Raw genomic sequence first — 15643 nt, 5'->3', positions numbered from 1 at the left:
AGATTTTGGGCACATTCTGTTCAGACGCCATTAGTGTGAACATAGAATCCCGCGCGCTCTGGCTCACACACGCACCAGCCTGTGCGCGTGAGGGGACGATGCACATGCACACGTGTGCGTGCAGGTGACGCGCTCAGCACATCCACGTTCACGTGTATGTGTGTCTATGCATATGCGGGCGCGCGCGCGCGTGTCTGAGGCACGGGGAGAGGCGGTTTCAGCCACACTTGTATTCTGTCTTCTGCTGGTGTACGAACCTGGCCATGGTACAGGTCACATCACGCGCACGCGCTCATCATCATCAACATCTTCATCACAACAAACAGCCTGAGACCAGAGAGAGTGGACACAAAGTGGACTTTATTTGACACACATCACAGTGACACACACAGAGGAACACGAGGGACGGGAGTAGAACCCACACCTCTGAGGAAGAAACTCTAATAAATAGTCCTTTAGCAACAGCAGCCTGCAGGCGGCGCTCTGACCATCCACGACATCTCTAGCTGCCCCCGTCTGCTCCGGCGTCCTGCCCCAGCTCTGATGGCGCCCCCCTGTGGTGAGAACATGGTCAGTGCATGTTGTATAAGCACAAATACTATTGTTAAGTTTACATAACTGTTCAGTCTTGGTTTGGACACCTTTGCATTTGCATTTAATGTTGTATTAGCTAAACTAGGCCTAACATGCGTATGTGCTAATTCTGCAGTATTCAGTCTTTTACCTTTGGACATCTCATCTGCTGGTGCACATATATGTGTGTGCACCAGCAGAGGGCACAAGATCCCAGCTTCCAATGCAGTGAGAAATAAAGCAGTTTGCAGTTTAAATGAGGTTTACAGTAGCTGCTGTTGAGTTGATTATCAGTGAGATGCCATGGACTTTGAGAACATGGAAGAACATTCTAGAGAACCACCAAGCAACTGTTCTGAGGTCTGGAGGGAGAATAGTTGTCTATGTAAAATCTGTGTTAATACTCTGAACAATGGAGGCATGGCCAGAGGTGGGTAGTACTTACTAACATTTACTTGTGTAGTAGTTTCTCCAAATACTTGCTTAAATTTCTTGGACCATTACTGTATACTACTTGTATAATATTATCTTGAAGTAGCAATATTCCAGTCCCACTTAAAGGAACTGTATGTAGCCTGTTCCCTTACAATCACAACAGAATCTGGGTTGCCAGAGCTTTAACCTGCATACGGAGGACACATACAAGTTTTTCTTATTCCCAGTATATGGACAGGACATGCCTCATGTGAAAGCGCAGAACCTCCAGAATTCACTCACTGAGCTGCAGAGACTGGTTGCACTAGCACTGATTCATGATTGGCTGCAGGTGCTGGGGTTTAGGTAGTGACAACTGAGATCAGAGAGAGTCTTTTTAGGTTTAAACCAACTGGATTTCAGCATTTAAACTGGTAACCCAAATGAGAGACTCATGTGAGGCTCATTCTGTTTTATGATTGGATAATCGCAACCTTGGCTTTCATGCCCAATGTTTTTGTAATTAAGAATAAATCAGCATTAGAATTGTTATCAGTAAGTTATATTTGATTTGAACATGTTTACCTCATATCTGGGGAGACAGTTACATACATATCCTACAAACAGTCCCTTTAAGTTTGATTGTATGTGTGTCTATAACCCATTATAACATATGTGATAAGACCCACCCAGAATATGGGGGAGGGGGCGCATCATGCTGCCCGCTCCTGGTCAGAGCCTCATTGTAGCTGGGTAAACCTGGCACTGTGATCCCAGCCAGAGGCACTGTCTCTGCAGCCGGACGCCCGTCTCCGGCCATCCTTACCGGAGCTCTGTGCACAGGAAGAGGAGAGGGCTCAGGGAGGACCTTACAGAAATGGAACACTGGTATGATCATGCTTTACACCATCATCTTAGAGAAGACATACTATGCTTTTTCCTGGGTATAGTATGAAGCTGCTGCACTATACTGTAGTATAGTGTTTCTAAAGATTGTTATCATTAAATGTAAATAAATAAATAAATAAATAAATACTAGAACAACAACAAAATACAATATAAGAATTTAGAACATCATTTAGTTCCACAAACTCACTATATTAAAAGAGCATTGGGTAGAGAGTACATCACCTGCTTGCCTCCATGGAGATGTTTTGCTTTGCCTCACAATACAGCATTAAACTTATCTATCCACTTTGACCTGGATAAGATCTGTGGAGAGGCGTACCCCCTCACTGTAAGACTGCATGTTTTTTTCAAGGCTTGAGTAACAACAATACTTGTAATTGTATAAATGCAAGATAGGTTTAAAGAATACATATTGTTCTTGAGCATGCTATATAGATCATTATGTTATAATTTGCACATTTTAAATTGTAATATTCATCCAAAATGACTTATTATAAGAAACAAGTCAGCTGAATTCTGTGTTAGAAAACCACGGTGCTCAATGGGACATCGGCGTACACTTTGTCACAGCAAAGGGCCATGAAGTTGTCGATACCTCTGATGGAAAGCTGCACATCTCACACATAAAAGATTTGTGCCAAAATGACTCAACTCAGTGAAATCCTACATGTATCACCGATTGAGAAAATAATGTTGGAGAACGAAGTATGAAGTAGAGCGCAGTGGGTGTGTACTGGTGGCAGAGAAAACGGGGTTGATTGGCAATCTGGCGTCTTAAAAATAAGAGATTAAAGACTGCTCAGACATGCACAAATCTCTCCAAATAACACGTTGTGAGTTTAAATGAGAAGGGAAACAACTATAATATGGTTAAAAGCTCTAAAAAGTAAATTTTACAGAATAGGTCTGGTTTAATCCCATACTGTGGAACATACAAGGCTAAGCAGTACATCACCATGGAAACAAGCAGGTGATGGACCAACAAGAAAAGTTACATAATGCTCTGTTGTGTATGAGCAAAATGAGGGAATAAATGAAAGGGGAGTATGGAGGACTAAAGGAGAGAGAGAGAAGGAAGAGTGACAGGAGGAGGGGTGGGGTGTGGAGGACTAAAGGGGAGAGTGCACTATATTTAGCAGTAATAAAGTGAATTGACTGAGTTTAGGCCCACTTTAAGCAGGACGTGAGCAAATTTAACACTGGGTTTGTTTGGTTCTAGGTCAGAGGAGAGGTCTCTCTTACTGTGCTCGTCCAGACTTGTGGCGGGCCTTGTAACAATAGACCCCTAGGACAGTAGCGATCACTGCAGTGACCAGCAGAGCCACGATCCCGGCAACCAGACCTGACACGTCCACTTTGGGAGCGTAGTCTGCACAAAACCAATATATGTTTATAGTTCACAAATAAAATACAAAAATACATAAATAAAATAAAAAAAAAAAAACAACTTTTACTTTAGTACATAGAGTAATAATAGAATAATGTTTTTAATATTAGCATCGCTCTTGTCATAACCAGCCACTTTATTGGAGTGGGCAAGGTGAGTGAAGTAATAAGTGGAGTTTAACTAACATGCTAACTAAATAACTTCCTGATTACAATAAAAAAAAATAGATGCAAACAGTACACAGTGGACTTATTTTGATCTCAAGAGCTCCTTAAACAATATATCTATACTGTGGTAAGACACTTTTTGCTCAAATACATGGGATAAAATCAGGTGCAGGCCATTAAATTGGCATAATGGTTATTGTTAGCAAAAAAACTTATAAATCTTTTAACTTATAAGGTACACTATGTATCTTTTCTGGTGGATGGTCCACCACCTGCTTGTCTGCATGGAGATGTTATGGTGTTGCCTTGAATGTTCTACAGTATGGCACTAAACTTAACAACTTTGCATTTCAAATACAGATGTTTTATTGCTAAAAGAATACCTTGAACAATATAAATTCTTGCTGTGAGTAGACCCACCTCTCCAAGTATCTGACTTGTAACTTCTTGTCCCCATCGTTATTGAGTTACCTTGAATGTTCCGCAGTACTGCACTAAACTAATCTTTCTTCAGGGAGACAGCCAGGTGTTACCAGGTCAAGTTATAGATCAGGTTTATGGAGAGGCGCTCACAGTATGTTTTTCAAGGCAGTCACTAGCAATAAAAAAACATGTGATTATGCCATACTGTGTAGCATTCCAGGCATAGCAAGAACATCTTCATGACACAAACAGGTGACAGATCTTTTTCCACAAATTTGACATAGTGCTCACAAATGCATCTCCTTACCTGCAGCATAGCCCTTCCAAAACAGCTCCTAAAACAAGGCAAAAGTAATATATACAGGTTTTTTTAAAGGGTATAATATATATTTTGAACCAAATGTCCAAAAACAACACAAATCAAAAGGTGGCAATGGGAGGAGGGCATAGGAGGATGGGAGGGCATCTGACATACAAAGACACAGGAGAATGCAAGAGCATCTCACACACAAGATATAGGATGGGAAGACATCTGACATACAGCGATACAGGAGGGAGGGCATCTGACACACAAGGATACAGGATGATGGGAGAACATCTGACACCCAGGGATACAGGAGGATGGGAGAGCATCTGAGATACAGGGATACAGGAGGATGGGAGGGCATTTTGACACAGGGATACCTGAAGATGGGAGGGCATCTGACACATAGGGATATAGATGAATGGGAGGGCATCTGACATATTGATGGTATGTGAATTACCGTTTGCGTGGGGTCCTCGAACACCTCGCGCGCCTCCTCGTAGCTGCACACCTCCTCCATGCACTCCCTCTCCAAGCTGTCCCGCACCACCAGCTCAAAATCCCAGCTATTGTAAAGCAGAGAGCGGGACAGGAACGAGCTGGCCTCCGGAGGGGCCAGGGTCAGCACTTCAGGGCCTGGTACGCGCACACGCACACACAAGTTAAAGTGTGTCACAGAATAAACCACAGCAACAGGTTTTTCAGGACTAGAGCGTGTGCAAATTACTTGATAGTTTTTATCTACAGTAAGCAAGAAATAATCGGCTAAACAGTCACGCCCACACTCACTCTAATTCAGCCATTCAATAAACTATTGTGCTAAACGATGTGCTAACCAGAGAGGAGCAGAGCAGGAGCAAAGACTGTACCTGGAGCGTGTCTGTAGAGCACCGAGCACCAGGCGCAGTGCAGCAGGCCCAGAGCCGCGACCCCCGCCGCGAGGGCGCTCACTGAGGAACAGAGTATGGGCCCATCACTCCACCATATGTTAAAAATAATATCAAATAGAAAAATAACTTACTGTCTATGCTGACTCCTGTGGCCACAGAACCTCTCACCCGTGCGCGCGATGTAACAGTGTAAACTCTGTAAACTAGCGCAGACGAACGGACATAGTTGTCACGAGTTTTGGCTCTTGTTGTAGAGTTGCTTCCGCGCTTAAACCCACATACAAACTTGTTTGACCGCATACCTGCGGAGACACACCTGTGACGCGACGGTCCCGAGGGCGCGCGCACACGTCCCCGGCACGCGCTCGGATGTTTGACTAAAACAAGTGTATTCATACTACGGCCGTGTGTGTGGCACATCTAGGCTACTATAGACCTATAAAGGTCTGACTGAACGACACATGGCAGAGCTCGCGTCTGCGCGGCTTTTCTCCTGTAGCTAAACCCCACAGGTGCTCTTATCTAACCCCGGGTACTCTTTTAACGTACGTGCGGGCTTTGCCTGTACCTGCTTGGACTGTCCGGTTGGATGTGTCAGTGCAGTGTGGGCCTGAGGTGCACCGCTAAACAGACGTCTGTTCCCACCTCAAGCGCAGTGTGGGCGGGGCCACACCTCTGGGTCTGGGCCAGGACTGGATTCCTGCTCCAGCCAACAGGTGAACTGGCTGAGGCATTAGTGTAGAGTAAGAAATACTCAAATTAAATGAGATGAATGTGATATGATTATAAGTCTGTGGTTGTGGGCTGTATAACTGTTACAGTTCTATTTCCCCAGTTTATTCTTACAGTACTCGGTGTACTACCATGTGATTCCTAACTGCAGTGTTAGTGTGAGCAGTGTTCAGACAGAGCAAGATACACACAAGGGTAAGAAGAGCATTATTTATTGAGTGACAAAACAAGTGTCACGTGACATAAATAAAGAGCATGTAAAATAGCAGGTCATACAAATGTATACACTGTACATATATGTAACTCTGTCATTTACACAGGAATCATACACGTGCACGTTTATTCAGCCTAGAGACATGACAACAGACACAACAGAACAGCACAGGGCAGAAGGGGGCAGTCAGGAGTTCAACAGGAAACACAATGACTTAGGTTTCATGTTTGGTTGTATTTATATATTTTAAAGTAATAATAATGTATAATCAAAAACCTACACGTTTTGCAGTGCACTATTGAAAAAAACATTTGCTCACAGCGGTCTGGTCTATGTTTACACATATCCCTCATCTCTTCAAACAACACTAAGCATTCCTCATTTAAGTTAAAATAGATTATGTTCATGTGATACAGTTTAATTATAGCAAAGTTGGATGGAGGGCAATTTTTTACCTAATCCCAATTTTGTAACGTATTTATGTCAACTAATAAACCATTTCACTTTAGCTTGTTTCACTGACAAAGAAGATGTTGAATTTTTTGCCAGTCATTACAGAGAGCAATAAAGCCATACTGTGGAACATTCTAGGCAAAGCAATGATCTCTCTATGTTGACAAGCAGGTGGCAGATTTACAGTAGTAGACCTATAACCATAAACCAGGTGTTTAAACTTACAATTGGTATATTAACAGCGAATTCAGCAAGTCAGTTTTGGTCTGTCCTCCCATCTCATTTCTCATCACAAAAGGGCTGCACAATTTTGGCAAAAATATAATCTAATTGTGATTTGTCTATATTACAACTGCGTTATAATGTTGGATTTTTTTTAAAGTATGGGATTCTGCTTAAAGTGCACTTTGTAGATGACTCCAGGAATGTTAACATTTGAGAGAAGACTGAAATCTGAACTGATGTGACAATGTATTTCAGAACATGTTTGCAGAGGTCTAAACTAGCTGGGTCAGCAGCTTTTACACTCTCACCTTTTCAACAAAAAGGTGAGAGTTAATAATTGAAAAACTGTTGGCTAATGCTAGTTTGTAATTGTAATGTAATTCGAGAGGGACTTGTTTAACAGCACAAATCATCTCACCTTTTTCAGTTCCAACTAAGCTGATTGTTTATGGTTAGATTGTGTTAAAACAAAGCTCAGATTAAAGTCTAACTTGAGTAACAGAGCATCAGACAGAGCAGTGCCCTCAGATAGCATCACATCCTCAGGTAATATTGATGAACGGCAAAGTATCAGTTAACAAAGTAAATATTGCATCTTTTGAATGGTCAACCCTGCTCTAATATCTAAATAATTTATTCCTTTGCGGTTTGATAATTGCAGTATCTTAAAATTTTGATTGCGACGTATTGTGCAGCCCTACACATGAACACATTTAACACAAGTATAAATATAAGTTTTGGTAGATATCCTAGCAGCTGTACGGCAGAGCGGGCTGCCCCATGCGCACAGGGGCCGCTAGTAGGATCCTCTCCCCCCACGAAAGGAGCCGGTTCAGGGTCAGGCTGAGGGGGGAAAGCAGCGCCTCCTTGTGCTCCCCCTTGGGACACCTCTGGACATGCTGCGTGTGCTGGGGGACTCTCTCTGCAGGGGAGGGGGGGCCTGGGTTGATGCTGGGGGGTTCCTGATTTATGGGGGTCAGGGATAAAGTCAAGCTTTGGCGTTTATCCCTTAGACTTTTACGACATAAGTCCTGGTTGTGTCCGTGCAGGTTGAGGCTGAGGGACTTGGGTAGTCTGTGGCTGGAGGGGGGTCCCTTGAGTACTGCTACTGTTGTGGGAGCCTGGTCCTTTAGGTGGTCTGTGGGGACTTGGGTGCTGGCGGTAGTTGCAATACATGCGGGGTCCATGGGTTCTTCAGGAGTCACGGGCAGAGGGGCTCCCAGCTTCAGGGTGCTCTGGAAGTGTTGCAGCTGGCCCAGGAAGTTCAGATTGGGTGAGATGGAGGGTCTGCGCTCTTTCACAAACCTGCAGAACATACAATTATTAAATTAAATATTAAGGGCCCATATTAAGCAAATTTTCTGATCTGTGTTATAGTGTTGTTTCCTCCAGGTTTCCAAAACATACTTGAAGTTGTGTTTTGTTTCATTCACACATGTTTAACACACAAATGCTGCATATTTAGTTTGTCTCGCAAACAGAAAACACTCCGTTTCACTTTGTGATGCCATATGGTAATAAAGGAAGCGCCCCACTGTTTTTAAACTCCATACACTTTTATTAGAATCATTTAGATAATTTCGGCTCAGGAATTGCCAATCTCTGCTGAAGTAAAGGTAAAAGGACCTGTTAACTTGAAAACTACAGCTTTGTGACAACACAAGGTGGGACAAAGCATTGTGAGCTTGGGAGATGTAGAAAGACTAAAAATAAAGGTTAAATCAAACGTGTGAATGAAACAAAATACAACTCCAGGTCTGTTTTTGAGGAGGTAGCAACATTCTAACAATTCGTGAAGCTCAAAATGGTCAGTTTTGCATAATATAGGACCTTTAAAACCAAGATAACAAAACAAAGGAATTACAAGTACACAAAGTAACTTTTCTGGTAAAGGGTCTGCTTCCTTTTTGTCTCTATGGAGATGTTAGTGCTTTGGCTGGAACGGTATAGCATTAAACTTATCTATTTCTATGGAGACGAATGAGTGATGACACCAAATGAAGTCACAGGTCAGGTCTGTGGAGAATGTATGGTTTTCAAAGGCTTGGTTTAGCAAAATAAAAATGAGTAATTGACTAAATATAAGACAGAGAAAGTTTCTGCCATACTGCGGAACATTCCAGGCAAATCAAGTAAATCTCAATGGAGAAAAAGAGTAGCAGACCCTCCATCAGAAAAGTAACGTATTGCCTTTAAAGGTCCACAGTGCTGTCTCTCCAGTTCCTTGTATATCACACATATTTAAGCAATTAGGAGGGCACTGCCAGGCAACCTTTAAAGAAGATTTATTGTGCTTGTGTCTGCTCTGTAGTTATAATATACAACACCCGTGGATCACTATGTTATAATTTGCACATTTTAAATCACAATATTCATCTAAAAAGACAAGTCTGCTGACAATGACTATGCAACGCTACTGAATCCTACATGTATCACCAAGAACAAAATAAAATTGGAGAAGGAAGTAAGAACAGGGCAGTGGGCGTGTGGTGAAAACAGGGGTTGCACAGTTTCAGGGGTTGTCAATATGTTGTCTTGAAAGAAAGCAACTAAAAATTGCTCAAACATGCACAAATCACTCCAAATAGAACTTTGGGCGAGTAAATGGTGAGGCGAAACAACTATAACATTGCTAAACGCAGAATAGGTTTGCTTTAAGGAGGATAAAACTATAAGTACGACTTTTTGTCAACTCGTAAAAACAGAACAAAAATGTATACTGTAACGTTCATGCAGTTGATACATTCCAAGTCCAAAAAATAAATAAATAAAAAATAGTTTGCTTATTTCTAGCTAGTTGACAACACTTGCTTAAAGCTGCTACCAACAAAATGCAACTGCAGTTATGCCATTAGGGGGCACTGTGTGCTCACCCACAGTCAGCTTGATCCTATTCTCAGTGTTGTTTTGAAATGTTATGTAGGCTAAATGTAGGTTTTAGTAACAGCATAAAGCACATGTAAATCCTGTGCTGTGGCTTTAAAGATACGCTATGGAACTTTTTTCACAGATAATAATAATAATAATGGCTTACACTTGTAATGCTCTTTTTCAAAGCCTCTCAAAGCACTACACTATAGTCATTATTCATTCATTTCCACACTTGGTGATGGTAAGCTACTATTGTAACCACAGCTGCCCTGGGGCAGATTGACGGAAGCGAGGCTGCCAATCTGCCAATCACCTATCATTCACACACACACACCACTTTCACACTAGGCAATGTGGGTGAAGTGTCTTGCCTAAGGACACAATAACAGAAATTGGTCCGAGCGGTCGATCCTCCAACCTTCGGGTTGGGGGACCAACACTCTAACCACTGAGCCACTGTCGCCCCTCAATGGCCTGTTGCTTTGTTCCACAGCATGGCATTAAATATATCTACTTCCTTGGAAACAAGCAAGGTGCTTTTGAGCAATAAAAGCAACTGCAATTGTCTAATGTTAAGTTAAATGCCACATCTAGGAAAATTCCAGGCAGAACAATATCATCTCCATGGAAACAAACATGGGGCTGATCCTCCAACAAAAAAGTTATACCTTTAACTTACATTTCATCTGATGTTCAATATTGTTGCTATTGTTAATAAATAATAAAACAAAACCACCTGAACGATGAGCACCTGAATGATCCTGGGAGCTATGTTGTTGGGGGCTTCATGCCTCTGGTAGGGTCACCCTGGAGCCAGGCCTGGGGTGGATGCTCGACAGCAAGCGCCTGGTGGCTGGGCCTTTCCCTATGGGGCCTGGCCTGGCTCAACCCAATGGACCTGTGGACCCACCACTTGCAGGAGGATCCATGAAAGGCCAGTTGCAAAGAGATCTGGGCGGCAGTCGAAGGCGGGGGCCTCGACGACCATATCCCCTGACATGGAGACTGGCTCTGGGGACATGGAATGTCACCTCGCTGGGGGGGAAGGAGCCTGAGTTTGTGCGGGAGGTTGAGTGTTACCAACTAGATATAGTCGGCCTCACATCCAAGCACAGCTTGAGCTCTGGAACTCAACTCCTTGAGAGGGGCCGGGCTCTCCATTTCTTTGGAGTTACCCATGGGGAGTGGTGGCAAGCTGGTGTGGGCTTGCTTATTACTTGCACAGCTCAACCACCTTGTGTTGGAGTTCACTCTGGTGAGGTCCAGGGCCCTTTGCTAAGAGCTGACCGGTCCCTGTATGACCAGAGCAGAAGCTGTGTTCGCACTGCCATCAGCAATTCAGACCTGTTCCCAGTGCATGTTGGACTCCTCTGCCCTTCATCGCTGGTTCTGTTCACTCTATTGATGGATAGAATTTCTAGGTGCAGTCAGGGGCTGGAGGGGGTCTGGTACGGGAACCACAGGATCTCATCTCTGCTGCTTGCAGATGATGTTGTCCTGATAGCTTCTTTGAGCCAGGACCTGCAGCAGGCACTGCGGTGGTTTGCATCCAAGTACGGGGTCATGCTTCTTGACCTGAAAAAGGTGGCTTGCCCTCTCTGGGTGGGTGGAAAGTCTTTGCCTCAAGTGGAGGAGTTCAAGTATCTTGGGATCTTGTTCACGAGTGAGGGAAGGATGGAGCGTGAGATTGACAGGCAGATCAGAGCTGAGTCGAAAGGCAAAGCTCTCGATTTACTGGTCACTCGACATTCATACCCGTACCTATGGTTATGAGCTTTGGGTAATGACCGAAAGGACAAGATCACGGACACAAGTGGCTGAAATGAGTGTCCTCCACAGGCGCTCCCTTATATAGTGAGGACCTTGGTGACACGGGAGGAGCGCGAGTAGAGCCACTGCTCCTCTATGCCGAAAGGAGCCAGCTGAGGTGGCTCGGGCATCTGCCCCCTGGATGCCTCCCTGAGGAGATGTTCCGGGCATGTCCCACTGGAAGGAGGCCCCGAGGAAGACCCAGGACATGCTAGAGGGACTATGGGGGAAACCCCAAGTTCTGGATGGAGCAGAAATCCAATAGAAACACTACCTTTTATCCTGTCAGTCAATCACAGCCTGCTACCTTTGACTCTCAACAAATCACCTGTGATTAATATAAATCATCTCTCTCTCCCCTCATTTCCTTATTGCTGTTTTAGCTTGAACCTTTGCTCTCTCTCCACCACAGCAGCAGAACCACCAAGCCTCACCATCTCCATTTTACCTCCTATATATTTTGAATACTGGTATATGGAAGTGGGTGAGGTCTCACCTGTAGGCGTGGTCTAGATCCAGGCCCAGCCGATGCATGATGTACGCCACTGTGAGAGCAGGCGAGCGAGAGATGCCCGCGGCGCAGTGAACAAGGACGGAGGCGCCAGAGGAGAGTGCTGTATCTAAGGAGAGAAAAACAGAGTCAGATAAAAGAGAGGGAGGAGAGGACCATGTGTGAGGAAAGAGGGAACAACAGGACAAGTGGAGAGAGAGAGCTAAAAAGAGAGAAAGAGAGAGAGAAGAGAGTGCTGCATCTGAGGAGAGATAGCGCAATAGTCAGGAGGAGACAGAAAGTAAGAGTGAGAGAAAGAGAGGAGAGGAGAGGGAGGGGAAGAGGGAAAGAGGGGGAAAAGAAAGAGGGAGGAGTGCACTGTATCTGAAAAGGGAACAACAGAGGAGAGGGACAGAGCAGGGTTAGAGGAAAAGAGAAAGAGAGAGTGGGGAGAGAGAGATGAAGGGAGAAGACAAGAAGGAAGAGAGAAAGGGAAAAGGAGTTAGGGGGTGGGGGTGGGGAGCAATGAGCAGAGGTTGAAGACAGGATAGAGAGGAGAATGTCAGAGAGTATTGGCAGAGGCCGTACCAATAAAGGTCAGGGCCTGGGGGATCCAGGGCAGTAGGTCGTCGCTCAGAGAGTCGTCGATAGGCACACGCAGGAATCTCGAGAAAGGCAGGAAGGAGGGCTGAGGACTGACCCGGGACACGTTCAGGACGTACGAGATGTCCAGGGACGCCAGACACTCCTGACCACACAGAGAAAGAGGGAGAGGCAGAGAGGGTCAGACAACAAGCATACAGAGACAGATGAAGAGAGAGAGAGAGAGAGGGGGGGGGGGGGGGTGAGAGGGGATGAGCGACGTACACTTCAGAAACTGTGCAAACACTGAGAACCCGCAAAACCCAAGAGCAGGTCCAAGGGTTAAGATCAAATGCTGTAAAAAGTTAATCCTGTATTATTATTAATACAAGAATACATTATTATTGTTATTAAAGATTTTCACATACATGGCCACTTCACATTGTAACTATGCACAGCTCAGCCCAGCATATCTCCCTGTGGCACAGTTTGCACCTGTGGTTCCACCAGGCAATCAGTCTGTGCCCCCTGGCGGTGAAACACAGCCAATACAGCGCTCCTGAGTGAGACGTTTGTGTGCACCAACTGCAGTTTTACAGTTCAATTAATCTGGTGATAAACGCCAGCTCCTAGAATGTGGAACTGACTATTTGTGCACTCATATCATGCAAATTGTTTTCATTTTGTTGTAGTCTAACGCTTTATATTGTTACAAAGTGTTTTAATAAGAAATGCGCAAATGCATGTTTGTATCGCAGACCTTCTCGAGGTAACGCTCTAAATGTGCCACAGCAGAGTCCTCATAACAAAACAGAGTGCATCCCTCCCGCAGGTCAGCGCTGATGCGTAACGCCTGGAGAGCCGCTCTAAAGTGCGCAGTGCTACTTAGATTGGAGCTCTGGAGTTTTGGCTCAGCTTGCTCCTGCAAGAGCCCGTGCAAAAGTGAAACTAACCTGCGTCACGTCGCTCTCTGCACCCAGGTACAGCCGAGGCAGGATCGCGGTCAGCGGCGGCCGCTCCAGCTCCGTGCCCCCGAACCACACCATCTGCAGCAAAGAGCTGTGCATTAGGTCACCAACAACCACCACACGTCTTTTGCACACATGCACAGAGCGCTGGAGAGAGTATACTCACTGTGTCTGTGCGTAAAGCTGCGAGTATCAGAGCGCAGAGACGTGTCCAGCTCTCCGGTGCTGCTCTCCGGTCTTGCTCTCGCTCCGGTCTGTCAGAACTAGCTCCTAAACGATGAGCTCATTCTCTTTCCAACAATAGATATTGTAGAGGTGATGTCATTTTCAGCCAATCGGCGTGCCGCTTAGCACACATGCGCAGATCAGATTTGCAGTCCTGTCAGCCTGCTGAGTGGTCATGCACGCGGCAGTAAACAACAGCACTGCAAGGCCCTCGAGTTATTGTGGCATTCAGATTGTTTTAAAAACAGGCCATACGCTCTCTTCTATGGGCAGGAGGGGCATGAACGCAACGAGCCGGTGCTCCATAAACACTAGGGCTTATAACATAACATATTGCTTATCAAAGAAGTTCTGCAATAAAATGACGCCGGCATGTTATTCAGTTTTATTAAATCACGTGATGCAGAATAGGATGCACAAATAAGCACTGTCTAGCTTTAAACGTGGAGAAGAGGTCAGCAGTGCGGACCGGGCGTAAACTAAACCGGAGCTCCATAGGAATAAACACGTATAAAAACTATTGTTGTAGTAGAGCGGTGCACACTGTAAGCAGGGGGATTGCATGACCAGAGGTCACGTCCTCGGTAGATTACGCTCCGGGAGTTCAAGAGGATCCCGTGCGTAAAACTGGTGCATGGAATTGCATTTTTGATGACGCTTCCTCTAAGGCCGCGTCCCAGTTCTGCTCCCTCGCCTTCTTGTTTCCTCAGCTGTCCATCACGTCTAACAAGAGGAAAAACACCCGAAACACTCGGCTCTTCTGTATGGTCTTTTGCAGTGTTTTTTTCTAATTAAAGAGACGAAGGTAGCGGCTATATCTGCATCACGTTTGTTCTATTGCCTCCTCGACTCCTCTGTCCTCAATTCCTCGGGTATAAATCACGCCCACAAAGGAGAGAACGTCGTTTCCAATAGGCTTTTCCTTCCTAGTAAGCGTAATTGACAGCTGATGAAGAACGGAGGAGGCAACTGTACAAATTTAAGACAAACCAGAAGACTTTGGACTACACTCGAGCATAATCCCCACCCACAAAACACCATTAACGAAAATAATGTTTTTGATTGGCTTCTCTTTATTGTAGGATGAGCTAAATTGCCAACATTACATTACAATTACATGTGGTTGATCAAACGTTACTTTCAGACTCCATACTGTTACTTGAGTGATATATTATACAATCTAACAAGCTGTGGTTCCTCTTCTCACTGTGAGTAACTCTACAAGTGACAAAAGCTTTATGTTGATAATATGAACTCATTTGAACATGTGTTTTTTGCACTGCTACCACATTTTCTGCATTTGTCAAACGTGCACCATGTAACCTTTTTGGTGGAGGGTCCACCACTTGCCTCAATGGAAATGTGATTGCTTTGCCTGAAATGTTCTTCAGCATGGCAAGTCAAATCTGTGGAGAGGCGAGCCCTCTCACAGAATGAATGTTTTTCACAGTATTTTTTAGCAATAAGTTCGATCCATACTTTGGAACATTCCATCCAAAGCAATAACATCTCCATGAAAACCCTCCACCTTTAATATTCTGTTATTTCAATTACATCATCTTTAAATTATAAATGCTGCAGTTATGTCCTGACAGTTACTTTTAGTTATTCTTACTTGAGTTGTCCTTTTCCCCAAATCTTTTACTATGACTAAGTAATTTCTTGGACTACTAATGACAACTAGTAGGTGTTGTCACGATATAAGAATTTCAAACTTGTTTTTGATAATAAGAAATAGACCTGGTACTCAGTACCGATTCCAATTAGATGATGATAATTAAACATAAAATAAACTCTTTATTTAGACAATAGAATGTGATTTTCAACATGAAATAATAGTACTTTCTTTTATATTACCATGTGGCCTCATATCTGTGTAATCCATCAGGTAGGCTCCATAGTAGCGATTAGATTCTGATTTGATACTTTTGACAACCCTACTTTGTAGTAAAAGACAAAGATGAATCTGTCAACTGGACAAAAAGTTGTAGGAGTGAAGACGTTTTA

General features: G+C 44.2%; 2 protein-coding genes across 2 annotated transcripts; both read right to left on the bottom strand.

Moving 5' to 3' along the window:
- Positions 1 to 338: 338 nt before the first annotated feature.
- Positions 339 to 5428, bottom strand: prrg2 (proline rich Gla (G-carboxyglutamic acid) 2). The gene is made up of 7 exons (XM_055223616.1): positions 5199 to 5428; positions 5047 to 5127; positions 4638 to 4813; positions 4181 to 4208; positions 3139 to 3265; positions 1677 to 1820; positions 339 to 554 (listed from the first exon to the last, which is right to left on the bottom strand). Exons 1-7 carry the CDS (start codon positions 5365 to 5367, stop codon positions 503 to 505), a joined length of 777 nt encoding a protein of 258 aa, XP_055079591.1. The 5' UTR covers positions 5368 to 5428; the 3' UTR covers positions 339 to 502.
- Positions 5429 to 5995: 567 nt separating this feature from the next.
- On the bottom strand, positions 5996 to 13664 carry si:ch211-195b15.8 (dual specificity protein phosphatase 8). The gene is made up of 5 exons (XM_055223612.1): positions 13578 to 13664; positions 13397 to 13489; positions 12450 to 12609; positions 11868 to 11991; positions 5996 to 7996 (listed from the first exon to the last, which is right to left on the bottom strand). The coding sequence occupies exons 2-5, from the start codon at positions 13487 to 13489 to the stop codon at positions 7441 to 7443; spliced, it is 933 nt and encodes a 310-aa protein (XP_055079587.1). The 5' UTR covers positions 13578 to 13664; the 3' UTR covers positions 5996 to 7440.
- Between the last annotated feature and the right edge of the window lie 1979 nt (positions 13665 to 15643).

The sequence above is a fragment of the Periophthalmus magnuspinnatus genome, chromosome 8, assembly GCF_009829125.3.
Source record: "Periophthalmus magnuspinnatus isolate fPerMag1 chromosome 8, fPerMag1.2.pri, whole genome shotgun sequence".
Lineage (NCBI taxonomy): Eukaryota > Metazoa > Chordata > Actinopteri > Gobiiformes > Gobiidae > Periophthalmus > Periophthalmus magnuspinnatus.
The sequence above is the reverse complement of the archived record's forward strand: the minus strand, read 5'-3'. Positions and strand labels throughout refer to the sequence as shown.

Excerpts from the sequence above, each read along its gene's own strand:
- prrg2 (XM_055223616.1), bottom strand. The coding sequence starts at position 5,367 with ATGCGGTCAAACAAGTTTGTATGTGGGTTTAAGCGCGGAAGCAACTCT. Across the intron at positions 4,814-5,046 it reads GCTCTACAGACACGCTCCAG|GCCCTGAAGTGCTGACCCTG; the intron begins GTACAGTCTTTG and ends TGCGCGTACCAG. Across the intron at positions 555-1,676 it reads CCCCCTCCCCCATATTCTGG|GGGGGCGCCATCAGAGCTGG; the intron begins GTGGGTCTTATC and ends TTCTCACCACAG.
- si:ch211-195b15.8 (XM_055223612.1), bottom strand. The coding sequence starts at position 13,489 with ATGGTGTGGTTCGGGGGCACGGAGCTGGAGCGGCCGCCGCTGACCGCG. Across the intron at positions 12,610-13,396 it reads CAGAGAGCGACGTGACGCAG|GAGTGTCTGGCGTCCCTGGA; the intron begins GTTAGTTTCACT and ends CTGTGTGGTCAG. Across the intron at positions 11,992-12,449 it reads CCAGGCCCTGACCTTTATTG|ATACAGCACTCTCCTCTGGC; the intron begins GTACGGCCTCTG and ends TTCTCTCCTTAG.